At 33.8% G+C, this 19,214-nt stretch overlaps 1 protein-coding gene across 9 annotated transcripts; it reads left to right on the forward strand.

Annotated features, from left to right (window-relative positions):
- Positions 1 to 7,448: 7,448 nt before the first annotated feature.
- On the forward strand, positions 7,449 to 18,108 carry SLG1 (Tetratricopeptide repeat (TPR)-like superfamily protein). 9 transcript variants are annotated; one of them, XM_088948829.1, is made up of 6 exons: positions 7,469 to 7,606; positions 9,270 to 9,487; positions 9,623 to 9,989; positions 10,114 to 12,933; positions 14,354 to 14,428; positions 17,786 to 18,108. In XM_088948829.1, the coding sequence occupies exon 4, from the start codon at positions 10,128 to 10,130 to the stop codon at positions 12,870 to 12,872; it is 2,745 nt and encodes a 914-aa protein (XP_088804955.1). In that variant the 5' UTR covers positions 7,469 to 7,606; positions 9,270 to 9,487; positions 9,623 to 9,989; positions 10,114 to 10,127; the 3' UTR covers positions 12,873 to 12,933; positions 14,354 to 14,428; positions 17,786 to 18,108. The 9 variants fall into 9 exon arrangements, with proteins under 9 accessions (XP_088804954.1, XP_088804955.1, XP_088804956.1 ...); XM_088948830.1 differs by having other exon boundaries at positions 10,126 to 12,933; XM_088948832.1 differs by having other exon boundaries at positions 9,623 to 9,958.
- Positions 18,109 to 19,214: the final 1,106 nt, after the last annotated feature.

The following is a 19,214-nucleotide window of genomic DNA, read 5'->3' on the forward strand; positions in this document are numbered from 1 at the left end:
CTGTGTAGTACCCTTAAACTGGACACTCGTGTTAGTTTAGAATGTTCACAGCCAGTGGATCGGTCTGGGGAGACCTATCCTGACAAGGCTGACACTATGGTGCCACCAAGTCGATTGGAGTGGCTTGTCTCAGCTGCTAGGATGAGACCCTAGGCACATACAGTGTAGGATTAATTGAATCTATGAACTGGACCAGATTTTCAGTATTGCCCTGGACCTTGGAGATTGATGGGCAAAACTAGAAAGTTACACCCAACCCCTAGACTTGATTATGATACTGCACTAGGTGTCGGATTGGGCTGTCTTTGATATACCAATCAGTGAGATCCTTAGCGAGGGTCAAAACCTAGGTATATTGGGACAGTCTGAGAATTCATCTAAGTGGGTGATCATAGTGACATGATCAGCCTCTTTGTCGGACAAAGGTAATGATCGGGGATGCACTCTCACTGATGGAAACCAAGACTACCGGCAACCGATTTCAATCGTTGAGATTTGTTTTGCAAAATATATTTTATATGACATATAAACGTATATACATTATGGTTTCGAAATGATTTGCAAAAAGGTTTTAATTCCCGGGATCCATATAAGCAGAGAGTGCAACATTGTTCCTTGCAGCCGAGGGAGAGATCCTCTCTTGTCGGGTAGTGTGCGATCATTATGGGCTGAGAGGTTAAGTGTAAGACCATTGAGGATAATACCTGATGGGCTATTCTTGCATCTGCCCACAGTCCCTAGCTGTTACACGGTGGCTTGGCCCAGGGACCACTTAGAGTAAGTGCTGGGCCCATAGAGCCCATAAGATGTGTTTCAGGGGGTGCACTGTCCATAACAGTGTATTCGGCCGAACCTTGTGACAAAGGCTGGGTTGAACCCATGTGGCTGATGTGTAGATCAATATTTGGGTCTCACGCCATACAAGGAAGCCCAATTGGGCAGCAATTTGGAAGGCTAAGTGAGTACGTAACCTTAAATGGGCCTTAAGCCCATTTCGAACTGGGGTGATTTGATCAGTCAATTAAAAGGGGCGAATTCTGAGATGGATCAGCTGATAGGATTGGGCCTAGACCCTATTCACTTAGAGAGTCCAAGATCTAAATAAGATTTAGATCTGGAAGCCTCCTAATTAGATTAGGAGATGGCTGATCTCATCTGCAGATAAGATAAGGGTTATCCCTTATCACTTAAAGGGACTTCTAATCCAAATATGATTTGGATCAGCAACTCCTAATGGGATTAGGAGCTGATCCCTTTAAGATTATAAAAGGAAGGGGTGGCAGCTTTTAAAAATGCAACCAACATACTCTTGTCTTCAGAGCTGAAATCACAAGAAGAGAGAATTCTGCTCCATGCGAAATCTCTCTTGTTGTCTCCTTCCTGTCGCCGCCATTATCTCTAGTTCGATCTCCAGCTCTTGGGAGAAATCAAGATCTCCAGCTCCTAATGGGATTAGGAGCTGATCCCTTTAAGATTATAAAAGGAAGGGGTGGCAACCTTTAAAAATGCAACCAACATACTCTTGTCTTCAGAGCTGAAATCACAAGAAGAGAGAATTCTGCTCCATGCGAAATCTCTCTTGCTGCCTCCTTCCTGTCGCCACCATTATCTCCAGTTCGATCTCCAGCTCTTGGGAGAAATCAAGATCTGATCTTGATACCAATCTTTTGGGGAAAAGATTGATTGGAGTTGTACTCACAATCCATCCAGTTGATTCTTGCGAAGGGTCAAGTTCTTTTGAAGAACATTGCTGATTCTGCTCCATCCTACACTGCGCCATCTTAAGTTGGAGCAGATTTTGGATCATTCCTTGGGCGTGAACACCTCCATTGGGAGATACTGTTTCTCTGTATCATGTACATCCTCCCTCTTACTCATTTTGGTTCAGATCTGGTTTGGTTAATGGTTCAAAATTGATCCTTGAAAAATATGTTTTCTAAAATAGGGAATTCGATTCCCTACAAAGATGGGAGAAATTTTTTAAATTCGCCCAGTCCTATCCCTTCATAAACTAAAATCATAAACGTGGCAGCAGATAATGTGTTATTTATCAAAATTCATGGGTGTGTTTTGATTGGTCAAAACTCTTCCCATACCATATCTTTCCCGCATCATAGATTTTCCCAAATTCTTATTTATCTTAAGGCTGTGTTTGGTTTGAAAGAAAAGGTAGCGCATAAGTGTCTCTCAACACAGGTTGGTGGTAATTCATGCCCTTTAAGGAACTGTTGTTGAATGTTCATCATTAACACTTTTAACAAGCTAACTATGCTTTGGAATGATATTCTCATATATATATATATATATATATATATATATATATATATATAAAATTTTCAAATGAATAATTTGATAACTTCACTTGTTTTTTTGTAGTAGTGCAAATGCAAATATGTTCAATTTATGAAAATGTAAACTTCCTTTGATTTTGCATTGATATATTTTATATACTAGTAAAAATGTACGTGTGTTGCACGTGGCAATATCAAATGATGATGATGATAATAGTCAGCAACCAAATAACCTTACTAGTTGAACCATTAACCTATTTAACTAGGAAAATGGACTACAATTAAGACATTAATTCGTTTTTTTCTTTGTATTTTAGCAATTTCTATCTTTACTAACAATAATTCTTATTTTTCAAACATATTTTTGTTTTGATATGAAGAATATATAATATTAATGCATGTTCAATCTTTTCTATCAAATTTATAAAAAATTCTATATTTTTATTTAATTATTTAATTTATGAGATAATAAAAAATACTTATTTACCAAGAGAAAATGCAATTCTGATATATTGTTTGAATATTGGTTTTTAATATTATAGTCAAATAAATTATTTATATGTATATCATTTATATATAATATATATGTTATTTATAAATATGATACTTATATTGCATTTCTGTAAACTTCTTATATGATGAAAATAGTTGAAAAATATTTTTTTCTTTATTTTTATTATTATATTTTCTTTTCCTTTTAATAATTTATTATTTTTTAAGTTAAATTGGATCGTATCAGATTCAAATATCCAACATCTTGATTGGATTCAGATTTGAATCAATGTTTATGAGATCTGATCAGACCTTCGGATCAAATCGAATTCGAATATACCCCGATTCAAATAAGATCTGATATGTTTTCATCCCTACCAAACCACTTGGCTACAATGGCCTATCTAATTAAATCATTGAGCCATTTGACATGGCTAGTGGGGTCATGTGTTAGATATTAATGCTCTTTATTTTTTATCCTAATTTTTATCTCATTTCTATTATTAATGAAAATAAATCTCGTTAATCACACTTTTTTATATGACGAATATAAATATTATAGAATGTATCCAAAATTATCTATAAATTTCTACATTTTTTAGAACTTTATGTATTTTATTTTTTAATAATAACATCATGTTTTGATCCATTTGACATGGATAGTTAAACCATTAACCACTTGGATGGAAAAAACATATTTTCTTTTTTTGGTTGATTTTAAGTCATGTATTGCATTTTCATCATCAATAAAAGTAAATATTGTTTTCTTATTTATTTTTGAATGTGGCATTATCAAATGATGATGATGATAATAATTAGTAACCAAAGGACCTTACTGGTTGAACCGTTAACCTATTTAACTAGGAAAATGAAGTATGATTAAGACATTAATTCATTTTTTTCTCTTATTTTAGCCATTTCTATCTTTACTGATAATAGTTTTCATTTTTCAAACATATTTTTGTTTAATATGAAGAATATATAATATTAATGTATGTTCGAATTTTTTTATAAAATTTATAAAAAATTCTATATTTTTATTTTTTATTATTTAATTTATGAGATAATAAAAATTATGTATTTATCAAGAGGAAATGCAATTCTAATATATTGTTTGAACATTGGTTTTTAATATTATGGTCAAACCAATTATTTATATATAATATATATGTTATTTATAATTTATTTATAAATATGTTATTTATATTACATTTTTGTAAACTTTTTATATGATGAAAATAGTTTAAAAAGTACTTATATTTTTTGTTTTTATTTTAACTATTATATTTTTATTTTTCTTTTAATAATTTATTAATTTTTAAAAAAATTGAATCGGATCGTATCAGATTCGAATATCTGACATCTTGATCGGATTCAGATTAAAATCAATATTTATGAGATTGGATCAAATCAAATTTGAATATACTAATCTGATATGTTGGCATCCCTATCAAACCACTTGCCTACGATAACTTAGCTAATTAAATTATTGAACCATTTGACATGGTTATTCGGATCTTAGATATTAATGCTCCTTGTTTTTTATCCCACTTCTAGTATTAGTGAAAATAATTATAATTAATCACACTTTTTTATATGATTAATATAAAATATTATATAATGTACTCAAAATTATGGACAAATTTCTACATTTTCTATAATTTTTTGTATTTTATTATTTAATAGTAACATCCATTTGACATGGATAGTTTAATCACTAACCCACCACTTGGATTGAAAAACTATTTTGCTTTTTCAGTTGATTTTAAATCATGTATTCTATTTTCATCATTGATAAAAGTAATTATTATTTTTATTTTTTTTAATATGTTGAATATATAACAATATAATTGTATCAAAATGCTTTATACAAGGCTTATATTTTTCTTTGAGTATATATATGTATGTATGTACATATGTATGTATGTATGTGTGTATGTGTGTATATGTTTAATATTCATTAGTTATGACATCATAGATTGGCTCATTTGACCTAGAATGTTAGATCATTGACCTACTTACCATCTATATATGGAAATTGTTTCATTTTCAAAGTGGTTTTAAATTGTGCATCTCATTTATATCATTGACAAAATAATTATTATTTATCATACTTATTTTTGTTTATATTATTAGTTTATAATATTATAGATGTGTCCAAAATTGTTTCATATTTTTTGTACTATTCTATTTAAAAAAAATTACTTTTAAATTATACATCATTGGTTAACCTATTTTACCCAAAAGGTTGAATCAATAACCCACCCCTAGATAGGAAGATGGTTTAATTTCTCATCGGTTTTAATTATATATTTGATGTCCATCGTTAATAAAATTATGTCTATTTTATCATATTTATTTTTCAATATGACAAATATATAATAATAGAAATGTGTATAATTTTTTTCAATTTTTTTTTTCTATATTTTTTATATTTCTAAAATTGTATTATTTATTTATGACAACATGAAATTATCCATTTGACTTAAATGGTTGAAGTATTTACCCACAACCTAGATGGAAAATATGATTTCATTTCTAGGTTTATTTTAAAAATATAAAATTTCATTCTATTAATAATCATTGTGTATGGATTTATTAGTGAAATTTAATGATGATAAACACAAGTATTCTTTATATTTCTAAATTTGTATTATTTATTTATGATATCGTGGAATTGTCCATTTGACCCAAATGGTTGAACTATTTACCCACCACCTAGATGAAAAATGTGATTTCATTTTTATGTTTATTTTAAAATATAAAACTTTATTCTATTAATAATTATTGTGTATGGATTTATTAATGGAATTTAATGATGATAAAACAAAAGTATAAATGTTGGATTCAATGAGAGAGAATGTGATTTATTTAATGACTTAAATGTGAAGCTTAATGAGAGGCAATTGAATGTACTTAATACTATTCTTTTAATTACATTATTTGCCCTTTCAATGGAGATGAACTAAATTCAAGAGGAAGGGTATTTCAATAAAGAAAAATTCCAAAAGCCAATACCCCATCATTCACACTTTTATAAGTAGTATAGATTTGCCAAACTTATTTGATTGTGATGATGATAAATACTAATCTCAAGTCTGAGATCAAACTTTTTTTTTTTACATTAATCAATTTTTAGTCAGAAGTGTGCTTTATTTTTTCGAAGTAATTTTTTTTTTCCATTTTAAATGCAAATATATTAAAAATATATATACTCTTACTTTTAGTGCTAAAGCATATTTTTAACTAATGCATATAGATTGAAATGGAGTGCAGATTTGCTTCTATTCAATTTATACTCTCTTATCAAACACAACCCACAATGTTGATTCCAATTAACTCCTCATGTTTTGTAATCCAGGGGGATCTGTGTTACAAAACAAATTTTGGATGACTAACTGACATAAATGTAAAGGTGCACAAGATAAAAACAGTAAAATCGAACCAAAACCAGTTATCCAAATCAGTCAGTTTAAACCGATATAGGTGTTATTTATCAAAATTCATGAGTGGGTTGTGATTGGTTAGAACTTTTTCAATACCATGTTTTTTTGGCATCATAGATTTTCTCATATATAAATGCAAAAAAATGAAAAATGAACCGATCAACTGGTTAATTGGTCGGTTTGGTTTTGGTTAAAAAATTTACAGAACCGATAGGTTTTATTTAATTTTATATAACTGAACAATGAATTTGGTCCTGTTTAGCATCACTCCAAAGGATCAATTTCGGCAATTCTCTTGATCCTTCGGATGAAGATGGCATTTGGTCATCATTGCTCTCAAAAAACAATCCAATTATTGATAGAAAAGTATGACTAGAAGCCTATCTATCAATAGTGGAAAAAAATTTACATCTAGAAAGAGGATTTTCGGATGAGTGTTAGGCCTGTTTGATATCTAAAAATTTTACTTTTGGCTGAGTATAAATACAAACATATACAATGCAAATGCATACTAAATAATACATAATACAAATTTTTGTATTCTATATATTTGTATTTGTACTCTTTCCAAATTGAGCCTCTAATTTTTTTCATTAGTTGTTTGTGCAAGTGTAAATACAAATATGTTTGATGCAAAACCTTGTATAAGGTACAAGGTATTTCGCATTTGCAAAGTTCATATTTGTTTTTTACTTTTTCAATCTTTTCAAACTAAAAGTAGGGAAATTCCATATTAGTACCTTGTACTTTGGGTTTAGTGTCATTTTAGTCCCCAAACTTTAAAACACCTCAATCTAGTACCTTCCATTAACCAATTTGTTAACCAGCTATTAAGTACTGTTTAAAAAGACATACTCTTTGAGTGTCATCTAATCTCTTTATCAACTATCCAAACATTAACAAAAAAATGAATAGTTCCAAATCATTGTTTCTCTTGTTCAAGAAAATAGGGATCACCAGGATATCTAATGATACAAGGTATTTCTTGAATAAAAGAGTTAAGGATCTTGAATAAAAGAATTAAGGATTTAACTATTAATTTTTATCAAAATGTGGATGATTGATAAAAAAAATTAGACGATACTCAAAAAATATTTATTTTTTAAATGTCACATAACCACGATTAATGGATTAATTAACGATAGGTACCAAAGTGGCACTAGGCCTGGTTACTGTTTACTAATCGGGAATTTTAAAGTAAAATGAATACTCGTCATCTAATAAAATGCGAGATAAGAGGTAGAATAGTAATTTCTCACAGAAAGTGCAAACCGATCACCCTTCTCATTCCTTCGTCGTTCTTCCTTCTTCTTTCCCTGTCTGCTCAACAGATCACCCTGTACTCAGTGACACGGCACAAGAACCTCGATTTCTCAGGTACGTGTATATATTTCTTCGTCTTCCCTTGCCATTCTCTCTCTCTCTCTCTCTCTCTCTCTCTCATTTTGTTCTTCGTTCTCAGTCATTTGGAGGTTGTGTGGCAGAAAGTAGTAGGCAAACTGTTCTCTTGATCAGCAGCTCAGTTCCGTTTGGATAAATCAAATTATAGCTCTCTTCTTGATTTTGAAAATCTTTTGTAAACACAAAAGGGATAGTGGTCTATTCTTCTTTTCGTTTCTCCCTGTTGTACATCCTCTGGCTGTACAGAGGTTTCTTTTTCTTCTCTAATGAAATCATACTTCATGTCTTCTCAAAAAAAAAAAAAAAAAAAAAACTCTAGGTTTTGGTCCAATATATCATTTTTTTTTTTATAAAGGTAAGGTAAAATTTTATTCAAAGAAGCCTGAAATGGCAGATTACAGCCAATGCCCCTAAGATAAGGAGCCAAATACACTTAACATCTACAATACATCATAACTCAAGAAAATTCCTAGATCTCAACTGAGAACAGAGGACAGAAGCTTGAAGGCCCTTAGCCGCAGCCACCCGAAATGAGCTTGCCGAAAGCAAAGGCAACATGTATTTGATAATACTTTATATCATTACCACCCCTCATTTACTTTTTGGTAAACATGTATTTGATAATACTTCAAACATATTAGAAGCAATGAGGTATCATTATTACAAATTGGTTTTATGTAACTGTCATTTAGAGAATTAATCTGAAGAAGTAGGGTGATGCCAAATGCCATTCTCATTCTAAGAAACAAGAATCAAAGTTCTGTAACAAACGTCTACATTGTTTCTCAGAATGAGGAAAATCCAGAATTCATTCTTTTCTAAAAAAAAATTATGAGAAGTTTCCAGAATCGATGCCAAACAGGGCATAAGGCCCTAAGCAAATGAATTTAGGGTTTCAGCCTTCCAGGTTCGAGCTACATCTCTTCATTTTCCACTTGATTTTTTCTGCTTCTCGTCTTTGGCTCTCTATCTCTCCTTAAATTGGGTTTATTCACTTGACAAATCATTCGTTTTTTCTTAATTTTTTTCATCTCTTATGAAGGAGATTCGTGTTTCTATTATGTGATTATAGTGATTTCTTTACCAAGATCTAGTTTCTGACTCGAATTGAACCCATTGCACCTTATGATTCTTCCGAAACTATACTAGTGTATATACTTCAGTTTGGCATAGGAAGATCCTTATTTTGTTGTTGTTTGTTTGAATTGTACTAATTATGCTGACTTTAATGTGGAGCAATTTGTTGGTAGTTTGATGATTAGTCTGTGTGAATATTCGAAGAAGAAATGTGAGTATTTTGTTAGTAGGAGATTCTGAACTCATTTATAACTAACCAGAATCGATCAATCATGTGTAATTAGAAATAACTAAACTAGATAAAAGAAATTTCTGTTCATGCATACTCCAAGTCATCTGAAGTTTTTTTAGCATTTTTGTCCATGAAATGGCCTCTGTGTAACATTTTGCATTGAATCGTTTTTTTTTTTTGTATTTTTATATGGGTGTATTTTTACATGAATCATAGATAAATATCGTTCTGTAAGCAGTGTAATGAGACTTTCCAGGTTCTCATGACATTTTACATCTTTTTGCTGTTTAATCTCAGTTCACTGAAGTAGAACATTATCATTTTCTGTAGGTTTACTGTGTGTTAAGCAACTAGATTACAGTTCTTGTGGATATTAATTCATTGGAAGCCACACCTAAGATATGAGTCAGAAAGGCTTAACATACATTTTTGCTGCAAAAGGAGTGCCATTGCAATTCAGTGCTTACAGAAGCTACCTTCAAATAGCAACATGTATACCTACTTGTGCAATGGTTATATGTTCAACCCCCTCCTTGACAGTGGGTTTGGTATGAGTTATTTATTTATTTACTTTATCATGTGCTTTTAGCTGGTTTTTTAGTCATTCTCATGTTTGATTGAGGCTTACAGAGAGCCCAAATCCCAATCATGCTAAATTGAATAGTTTGATGGCTATTGAGCAGAAGATTGGGAAAAATTCAATGGCCAGTGGAGGAGATAGAGAGCTGACTGGACAGTGTTGTGTGCATTACATCCTCATGACTCATACCAACTAAGAGGAGATGACTATATTTACTAAGTCGCCTTTTGCCATTGTAGTTGTAACAAGTTAAGGACAATAGCCACAATGGAGACAGCAGTAACAATTGGTACTGGTGTTCACTTTCTTTTTGACTGAGTGGTGACTATATGGATAGCATGGCCTGGGGGACTCTTGCCAGTACTGCTGTACACTATTGCATGGTTGTCATTGCAGTCTCTGTTAGCATCCCCATTGGGAGCTGGAGAGGACAGGAGAGGTGAGGGAGGCATGTGAAGATGGGGTTTTTGGTATATAAGTTTCACCCTTTTTCCTTTAATTCTTTGCAATTAAAAACGTCAAATGTGCTTAAGTTTCCACATGTCCAGTCAACCATGGGAATATTCTACAGATATCACTTTTTGATGTGTGCAGCGTTCTGTACAGCAATGCAGGCACAGAAGACCTGGACTCCTAGCAACCCAAGACAATCAAATCTTCTTGTCTGGAGATCTGCAATAACCAACTCTGCAAAGTTTGATGAGAAAAATGGTAATATAGATGATACATTTTACAAAATTTGGGAACAGGATTCTAGAACATTGGATGCCATGGTTAGGAGTTACTGCATTAATGGGAGGCATGAAGATGCACTATCACTTTTCTATAGAAGTGTATATTGCTCGAGGAGATTCAGACTTAGCCACCAAGCTTATGCATCCCTTCTCAAATCTTGTGCTGCCATCTCAGCTTTTGAATTGGGAAAGTCTTTTCATGGGTATGGCATTAAATTGGGGTATGAACTGAACCAGGCTATTTCCAAGGGTCTAATGAACATGTATGCGAAATGCGGCACTCTAGATGATTGCCACCTATTGTTTGATCAAATGGATAGGAGTGATCCTGTCACCTGGAACATCCTTTTATCTGGATATGCTGGATCCCGGCATCATGACCTAGAGGCTATGGATCTGTTATATGCAATGCATGTTTGTGAGGAAGAACCTAAGCCCAATACGGTTACTATTGCTATTATCCTTCCCGTATGTGCTCGATCTAGAGACTTGCTTCTTGGAAAGAGTATCCATGGTTATGTGATTAAATCTGGATTTGAATTGTCTACACTAGTAGGAAATTCTCTCGTATCAATGTATGCAAAATGTTGGTCACTACATGATGCATATGTCACATTTAGAAGGATTGCTTATAAAGATGTTGTCTCATGGAATGCAATAATTGCAGGATATGCTGAGAATAATCTCCACCATGATTCATTTGAATTATTCCGCCAGATGTTGGCTGGTCCAAATGAACCTAATTATGCGACGATTGTAAATGTCCTGCCTGTATGCGCTCTTCTTGGGCATAATGATGCATACCTTTTTGGGAAGGAAATCCATTGTTATGTGTTCCGACGGTCTGAGCTGCTGGTAGATGTTTCTGTCTGCAATGCACTTTTGAGTTTCTACTCAAGGATTGGGAGGTTGAAAGAAGCAGATTCAATATTCCATAGGATGAAATCAAGAGATTTAGTCTCGTGGAATGCTCTTATTGCGGGATATGCCTCTAATGGTGGATTGCAGAAAGCGTTGGAATTGTTTCATGAATTGCAATTAAGAGAAGCAGTTGAACCTGACTCTATCACTCTTATAAGCATTATTCCTGTCTGTGCCCAACTACGTGATTTACAAGAGGGACAGAAAATCCACGAGTATGTTCTCCGACATCCTGATCTGTGCAAGGATACAGCTGTAGGAAATGCCCTAGTAAGTTTCTATGCAAAATGCAATGACATAGCAGCTGCAGTAAGGACGTTCTTGACAATCCCTAGGAGAGATCTTATATCATGGAACACAATACTTGATGCCTATGCTGAGTGTGGATATGCAATCCAGCATGTCAATCTCTTACACCAGATGTTCAAGGAAGGAATAAAACCAGATTCTATTACTATCTTAGCCATTCTTCGTGTTTTTGCCAATGTTTTCTGTGAGGAAAAGGTTAAAGAAGTTCATGGTTATACAGTTAGAGCTGCTCTTTTATTAAATGATCTGGAACTGACTGTTGGAAACATGATAATTGATGCATATGCCAAATGTGGAAATATGGAGTATGCATTGAAGATTTTTGAGAGTTTATTAGGAAAAAGGAATGTGGTAACAGGCAATGTCATAATTTCAGGTTATGCAAATTGTCAGTCCAAGGAGAATGCAGAGATAATATTTAAGAAGATGTCCGAAAGGGATCTCACCACCTGGAATCTGATGCTACGAGTTTATGCTGAAAATGGCTGCCCAGATCAAGCTTTTATTTTGCTCAAAGAATTACAAGCTCAAGGAATGAGACCTGATGTTGTTAGTGTTATGAACCTTCTTCCAGCTTGTGCTCATTTGGCCTCAGTTGACCTTGTGAGACAATGCCATGGGCATATGCTAAGAGCATGTCTGGAAGATGTTCGCTTGAATGGAGCTCTCTTGGATGTCTATGCTAAATGTGGAAGCATAAACTGTGCTTACAAGCTCTTTAAATCATGCCATCAAAAGGATTTAATCATGTTCACAGCTATTATTGGTGGCTATGCAATGCATGGCATGGGAGAAGAGGCACTTGGCATCTTTTCTCAGATGCTCCAGTTGGGTATTAAACCAGACCATGTTATTCTCACTGCTGTCTTATCAGCTTGCAGTCATGCAGGGCTTGTGGATGAAGGATTGGAACTTTTTGAGACTATAGACAAAGTCCATGGGATCAAACCCACTATGGAGCACTATGCATGTGTTGTGGATCTTCTTGCTCGGGCAGGACGTTTAATAGATGCTTATTCCTTTGTGAATAGGATACCAGTAGAAGCTAATGCAAACATATGGGGGACACTGCTAGGTGCCTGTAGAATCCACCATGAGGTGGAGCTCGGGCGGGTTGTGGCAGATCGTCTTTTTGATATTGAGGCTGGAAATATTGGGAACTATGTTCTGATGTCAAACATATATGCAGCAGATGCCAGATGGGATGGAGTCAAAGAAGTAAGAACATTGATGAAAAACAGAGATCTAAAGAAGCCTGCTGGGTGCAGTTGGATTGAAGTGGGGAACAGGAGAAACATTTTTGTAGCTGGAGACTTCTCTCATCCTCAAAAAGTGGTCATTTTCAATACTTTAAGCACCTTGAATCAACAAATCAGAGAGACATTTTGAGGGGTTAACATCAATGTCCATGTTTATAGAAGCAAAAGTGAATATAAGACACATCTGGGAGGTAAATTCTTGACCAAATTTGTTTACTATCTATTACACTGGAGAAAATGGATACCTCATCTCCAAATGGACTTCGATATATATGGAAATTGAAATGCTATCCCAAAATTAAATTGCTTTTATGTCTTATTCTAAATGTAAGAATCCCATCAGAATATTTCTTAAAGGAACGTGACATGAGAATATATGATGAATACCTTTATTGTGGAATGAGCAATGAGAATGAGATGCACATTTTCAGGGACTGTCCATTTTTAAACAGGTTTGGCTAAATACCAGGCTCTGGGATTCGGGGCCAATGGATGAGGAAAGGTCTACATTGAACATGTTCTATGAATTCATGGGCACTTACCAGAATCTGTTTGGTTATAAAAAGTAAAAAAAATAAATAAATGGGTTAAATGGAAACCAGCTCCAAGTGATGTGATCAAGATAACAAGGAACAATAATGTCAGACAGTTTTAGGCTGTGTCAGAAGGAATGACCAAGGAACATTATTCTTCTGCCTTGCTACTATGTAGCAGAAGCTTGGTTGACATGGGAAGCAATTAAAGCGACAAAGCAGTTAGGAGTCAAAAGAGTTCATCTTGAAGGAGATTTGAAGCTTATTTTTAATCTTCATCATCACCATCATCATCTAAGCCTTATACCAACTACATGGAGTCGGCTATGGAAGCTGATTATTAATTGCCTGACTCAAATATCATCCCGCCCTGGAACATCCTTAGCTTATCCAAGAATATTTTCACATAGCAAGGTAGGAGGAGATGGAAATTACCTATTTGCACACACACAAAGGGAATCAGATCGTAGACTGGGTGGCTGAACAAGTGCTCTCAGAAGAAATTGTTTCATTTCCCTTGGTTAGTAATTGCAATTTTAACCAAGTGTTTCTTGAGGCTAGGGGAAAGGCTCCCCCCTGTGTAGCCCAAAGTGTGGTAAGAACCTAAGGCAAGTCTCTAGTAGTTGTTGGTGGCTTCTGGCTTCATTCCAGTCAGAGAACCTTGGGTCTTTTCTTCTTTTTAGTCTCTTTCTTTTTTCAAGTGTGGCTTTCTCTTCTATGTTTTCTATTAGGCTTAGTGAATTTGCTACCACGCATATAATGCTATTTCTTCCGCTTTCTAAAATCACATCAGGTTCAGTGTTAGTAGTTCAGACATACTGTTAAAAGTTTAGCTACCTGGCTTCTAATTTGTTCTACTTGTTACTTTGCTATTTGTGTGCAAAGTTGGTCAACGCTTATTTTTTCTAATTTTTTTTTGTAGCTTTTCTTATTGAGGCATTCAATACTCCTATGAAATGTGATGTTATGTATATTAGTTTTATTTAAAAAAACAACATGAGGTCTCATGTATATGGATTGTGATGTATTATCGATATGGCTGTTCGTAATTTTTGCTTGGTTTGATTTTTATGAACAGGGAAAGGTTTCTCTTTTGTCCAGAAACGAGGTTCAAGTTCAACAACTCTAGCATTTGATCTTTGTCTGTGCCCTAGTAAGTGGCTCATTTCATTGGCCTTCTATTGGCTTGGTAGCTGGAGAGCAAGAGTTTTTTTCTTTATGTGGCTCAAATAAAACTTGCTTATCATTGGTGCACATAATTTTGTATACTAAATGGGTTAATTTTTAGTGTTTTTTGCTACTGCACTCCTAAGTTCAAGGGCTCTTTTGGATTTCAGGTTTTTAAATAATAACTTTTAATGTTATAATTCATGAGTCATCTATGTATAAAATGGAGAACATGAGGAATGGAAAACAACCATTGTTCTAAGCTGTCTATATAATTTACTCTTTTGCTTTCCCTCTCTCTCAAATAAACTTGATACTTTTATGTTATAGCAGGTTTTAAAACAATCAGAGCATTGTTTACCACTGAAAACTTCAATCGTTTAGCTTTACTAATAAATTAGGTTGCATTTAATTTTGTAGTGAAAGAAATAAAAACTTTTAGTCAAACTCTAAAATATTTGTTTATTCTGGGGAATTAATTGATAGAAGAGATTGAATACAATATCCATACAGATTTAACTGAAATTTTTAATAGCTGGAGAAGCTTTTTTTTTTTTTTTTTTCTGTAGAAACATATTTTGGATGACTTCTAACCCCATAAAGTTAAATGATGTTGGGTCTGGTTGGTATCAGGTTGCAAACTATGATGTTGGGCCAGGTTTGGAAGACCGGCCCATGTTTACCTAACACAGACTTGACTTTGTCTTTTTTTATTTATAATATAAGAAGTAAGTTGAATTTATCCCCACTTTATATGAAAGAGAATGGAAGAATAATGTAGTTCCTACTTTATATGAGAGAGAATTGAAGTAAGATGAAATCTTGCATCAGCTTTCAAAATGTAAAATTTGCACTAGAATGAATGCAAATGAGACAGAGTAACTTTTGTTTTAGGTAAGAGTGCAAATCATAGATTCAAGTAAACGAATGCAAAACTGAACCCAATGCAAAATTTGTCCTGTGTTCAGGTTTGCACTGTAAACATAGTCTTAGAGAAGATATAAGGCAGTGGCCCTTGTTCTCCATCTCTATCTAGAACTAGAGAACCACTTTAGGCATAAATCATATTCTCAACAGTGACAATATAGGAATCTGAGCTTAATTATCCATGAAGCATAGGGTGACCCTAAGCCTAGAGTCACAAGTTTTCTAATTAATTCAATCATCAACTAAAATCCTTGAGATTGTTGATCATACATGTCTCAAATCTAATATTTAAATAACTAGAGTGCTTAAGGTTTTGATTAGATTGCTTATGAAAGAGGGTTGAGGATATTTGGATAGTTGGGAAAGGGTTATGATATGAACAAGGCTGGTTGGATAATAGGATTTGGTACAAGAAAAGTCATCAGATATAGTAGAATCTGCAAGAAGGGGGGTTGTATTAGGTTACATAGGTAAATTCTAGTAGATGAGAAAACCAAGGAGGTTTTTTGGTAAGACAGCATACTTCATTGTGGCAACCTGGGTGTACTTCGTCAGAATTCAATTTATTTGTATTTTTTTATCAGCAAAGAAATTCATTTATTAATTTAAAATTTGAAGTCAAGTTACAACAATGCCCAAAAAAATTAGGTTATAACAGTGCCCAAAATAAGGATGGTCCATCATCTCCCTGCTTGGCTAACACATCCGCCAACCCATTAGCTTTCCTTTTAACCCATTTAAAAGTAAGGTTAAATTTCTTTGCAAGTTGGTCAATCTGTCTAAAAGTGAATCTGAGTTTCCAAGGTGCTGACTCGATTTGCTTTGCCCATGTTATGATCAGAAGGGAGCATCCTTCAATTTCCAACTCTCTTGCCCCTAATTGTTCAGCAGCTTCAGTCCTTGCAATTGTGCTTTTGATTCAGCCTGAATCGAGTCACCAAAACCGATTTGTCCTGAGAACAAGACCATCACTATTCCTTGATGGTTTCAAAAGACTCCCCCTATTCCTGCTCTTCCTGGGTTGCCAAATGAATTACCATTAAAGTTTAGCTTCTGTTTATTTAAACCTAGTGGTTCACACTCCATTCTTATAATTTCTCTATGTGGTTCTGAGAGTGCCATTCCTCTCCAATTTCTTAGGAAGTCATCTGTGGGAATACCTTTGAACAGCTCCAAGGTTTTAACCCAATGTACTGGTCTGATTTTAATGGCTTCAATCACCTCCTCTAAGGATTTACTTTTTCCATTTAAGATCCTTTGGTTTCTCTCTTCGAAAATAGACCAAACCGCAACTGCACGTACTACCTTCCACATACATCTTCCTCTTTTCTTCTGTTGCCTCAGGAAAGTTGGGTTGAAAAGGCTCACTACGTCTTGTCGGGGAGCCCATCTGCAACCAAAGAGAGAACAAAATAGTCCCAAATACAAGAAGCAAATGACTGGGAGAGAAGTGAGAAAGGGTTTCACCACAAGCCTTGCAAACACACACATGAGGAGAAAGGCACATGTTCGGCCTTCTTTTCTGTAGCACGTCACAAGTGTTTACCTTCCCTAGGAACATTTCCCAGCAAAGAAAGACTTGGGTTTCTATTGACATGTAAGATCAGTAAGAATTATAACATGCCTCAATAAACCTTAATCAAAAGTGACAACCAAAATGCCTTGTGATTTGTAAAAGGGCTGAAACCAAAAACCAACTCCATAACATTGGTGCAAGACTTAAAACAGAACAGATTTCCTAACTTGTATCAAACATGAGCACTTTGAGAGCTAGTGGGGCACCTTTATCATTGATGTTTCTTTTACTGTATAATTGGAGGTTTTCTCGTGTATTTGATCTTTTTTTTTTCTACATTGTTTTGGGGAACCTAAAATTTCTCTAACCATGTTTAAAAAAATTGAATTATTTTTTAAAAATCTTTGAGTGATTGTCAACCAGCCTACTAGTCGTCTATTTTAAGTTACACCTATAGGAATAGATGAAGTCCATCAATAGGTTCCATGATCCCTACGGCACTTGATGTGTTCCCTGATTTGTTCTACTTGAAGGTGAATATGCATAGAGTCAGGAGAGCAGCATTAATCACAGCAAAGAAGATTTTGTTTGAGAGTTAATGCATGAAGACAATTAATAGATCTATTGTTCCCTTATTTCTAAGTACATTTTATTTCTTGTTTTGTTGTTACCATGATGCTAAGATAACCAATAAACGTCTATGTACCATATAGCCCTTGTTCATTTCTTGAATACATCTATCATTTGCTAATTTCACTTTGAAAGAGGGAAATTGAATTCAAACGCATGTCATCTTGGAATATGTGAAGCAGGAATTGATTGAGTATTGACTATTGAGCATTCAATCTATGGAATCCATTGTATTTCTAGCTTGATGAGGTTCTACTGTGGTTTGGGCAGGTGGGTTGTGTGTTGGTGACACTTAACCAGAAGTTCTCAAGGATTAGGCTTGATCAATGAAGGCAAGGCTTTTAATAGTATGCTCGTGTCAACTATCATAGTTCTATCACCTCTATGGTGGATTGACTTCGGCTGCTATCAGGGAGAAAAGGAATTGGTCTGTTGCTACATTTCATTTTGTTAGACCTACTAAGAATTTCAAGTAAATAAAATAAGCACATGTAAGAGAGACAAACTTTAGTGGAATTATGAGAACATGTTTTAGCAATGCTTTTTTGAAGATAATAACCTTGGTTTTTGTTAAATATTTTTCTTTTTGTTTATGAGTTTGATTTTTCAGTTATAAAATTTTAAATTATTCCAAACTGGCCATTAAGTACAGAACGAGAGGGGAGGCAGGAACTTGATTATGTGTTGAATCTCATAGTCACAGCATATCAGCACATCCCCAACCTTATTTACTGAATATTGTGAAGATTTGGTCTATCAATAATAACGATTTGTACTTTTAATTAATTTAGTTTTTTTGTATTAACTTTTAACATATTAAAAAAATGTTTGCACGTATGACATCCGGCATTGGTCTTATTAATTGGATTGGTTGGGATAAAGTAATTATTAGGGGATGAGTAATGGACCATCTCTGACATTGTTGTAAAATTGTAGCTTTTTAAAGATACATGACTTCCGTGCTTTAACAAGTATGAATAAATTCTTTTTAAGCTCAGTTTGGAAGGACTACAAATACAAATATGTAGAGTGCAAAACCTTTGTAGATATTTGTACTGTACATATTTGTATTTGTACTCAAATGCATACAAAATAATACAAAACTGTAAGGTTTTGTACTCTACAAATTTGTATTTATACTCCTTCCAAATATGGTCTAAACCTTGCAGTTTGTATTATTTTGTATGTATTTGTACCGTACATATTTGTATTTGTACTCCTTTCAAATTAAGCTTTAATTATTTATCCTCAAAATACAAATTAATGGATAAATTTCAAATTTTTTTAAATTTACATAATGGATAAATTATCAATCCCATTTTAGATAATTTATCACTTACCAATCTTCCTTTTTCCCGTGTTTTTGGCTTGTGCTAACATGGGCCCCTCCGCTAGTTTCTTAATGAGAAAATATTCATTCAATTAAATTAATCAAAAGAAAATAAAAAGGGAAAACTACAGGAAGATACCCTATACTTTAGGGAAAATGAGTCCAATGACACTTAAAACCTTAAACTTTCACTTGTGAATCCCACCTGTGATCAAATCCTAATGAAGGTGTTGGTAAAGTCTTTAACTAGGAAGATACCCTATACTTTGGGGAAAATGAGTCCAATGACACTTAAAACCTTAAACTTTCACTTGTGAATCCCACCTGTGATCAAATCCTAATGAAGGTGTTGGTAAAGTCTTTAGCTGG

The sequence above is a fragment of the Nelumbo lutea genome, chromosome 6, assembly GCF_056320005.1.
Source record: "Nelumbo lutea isolate HS-2025 chromosome 6, American lotus-T2T, whole genome shotgun sequence".
Taxonomy (NCBI): domain Eukaryota; kingdom Viridiplantae; phylum Streptophyta; class Magnoliopsida; order Proteales; family Nelumbonaceae; genus Nelumbo; species Nelumbo lutea.

What these genes read in the sequence shown, in the direction of transcription:
- SLG1 (XM_088948828.1), top strand. Translation starts at nt 9,978, where the DNA reads ATGGGGTTTTTGGTATATAAGTTTCACCCTTTTTCCTTTAATTCTTTG.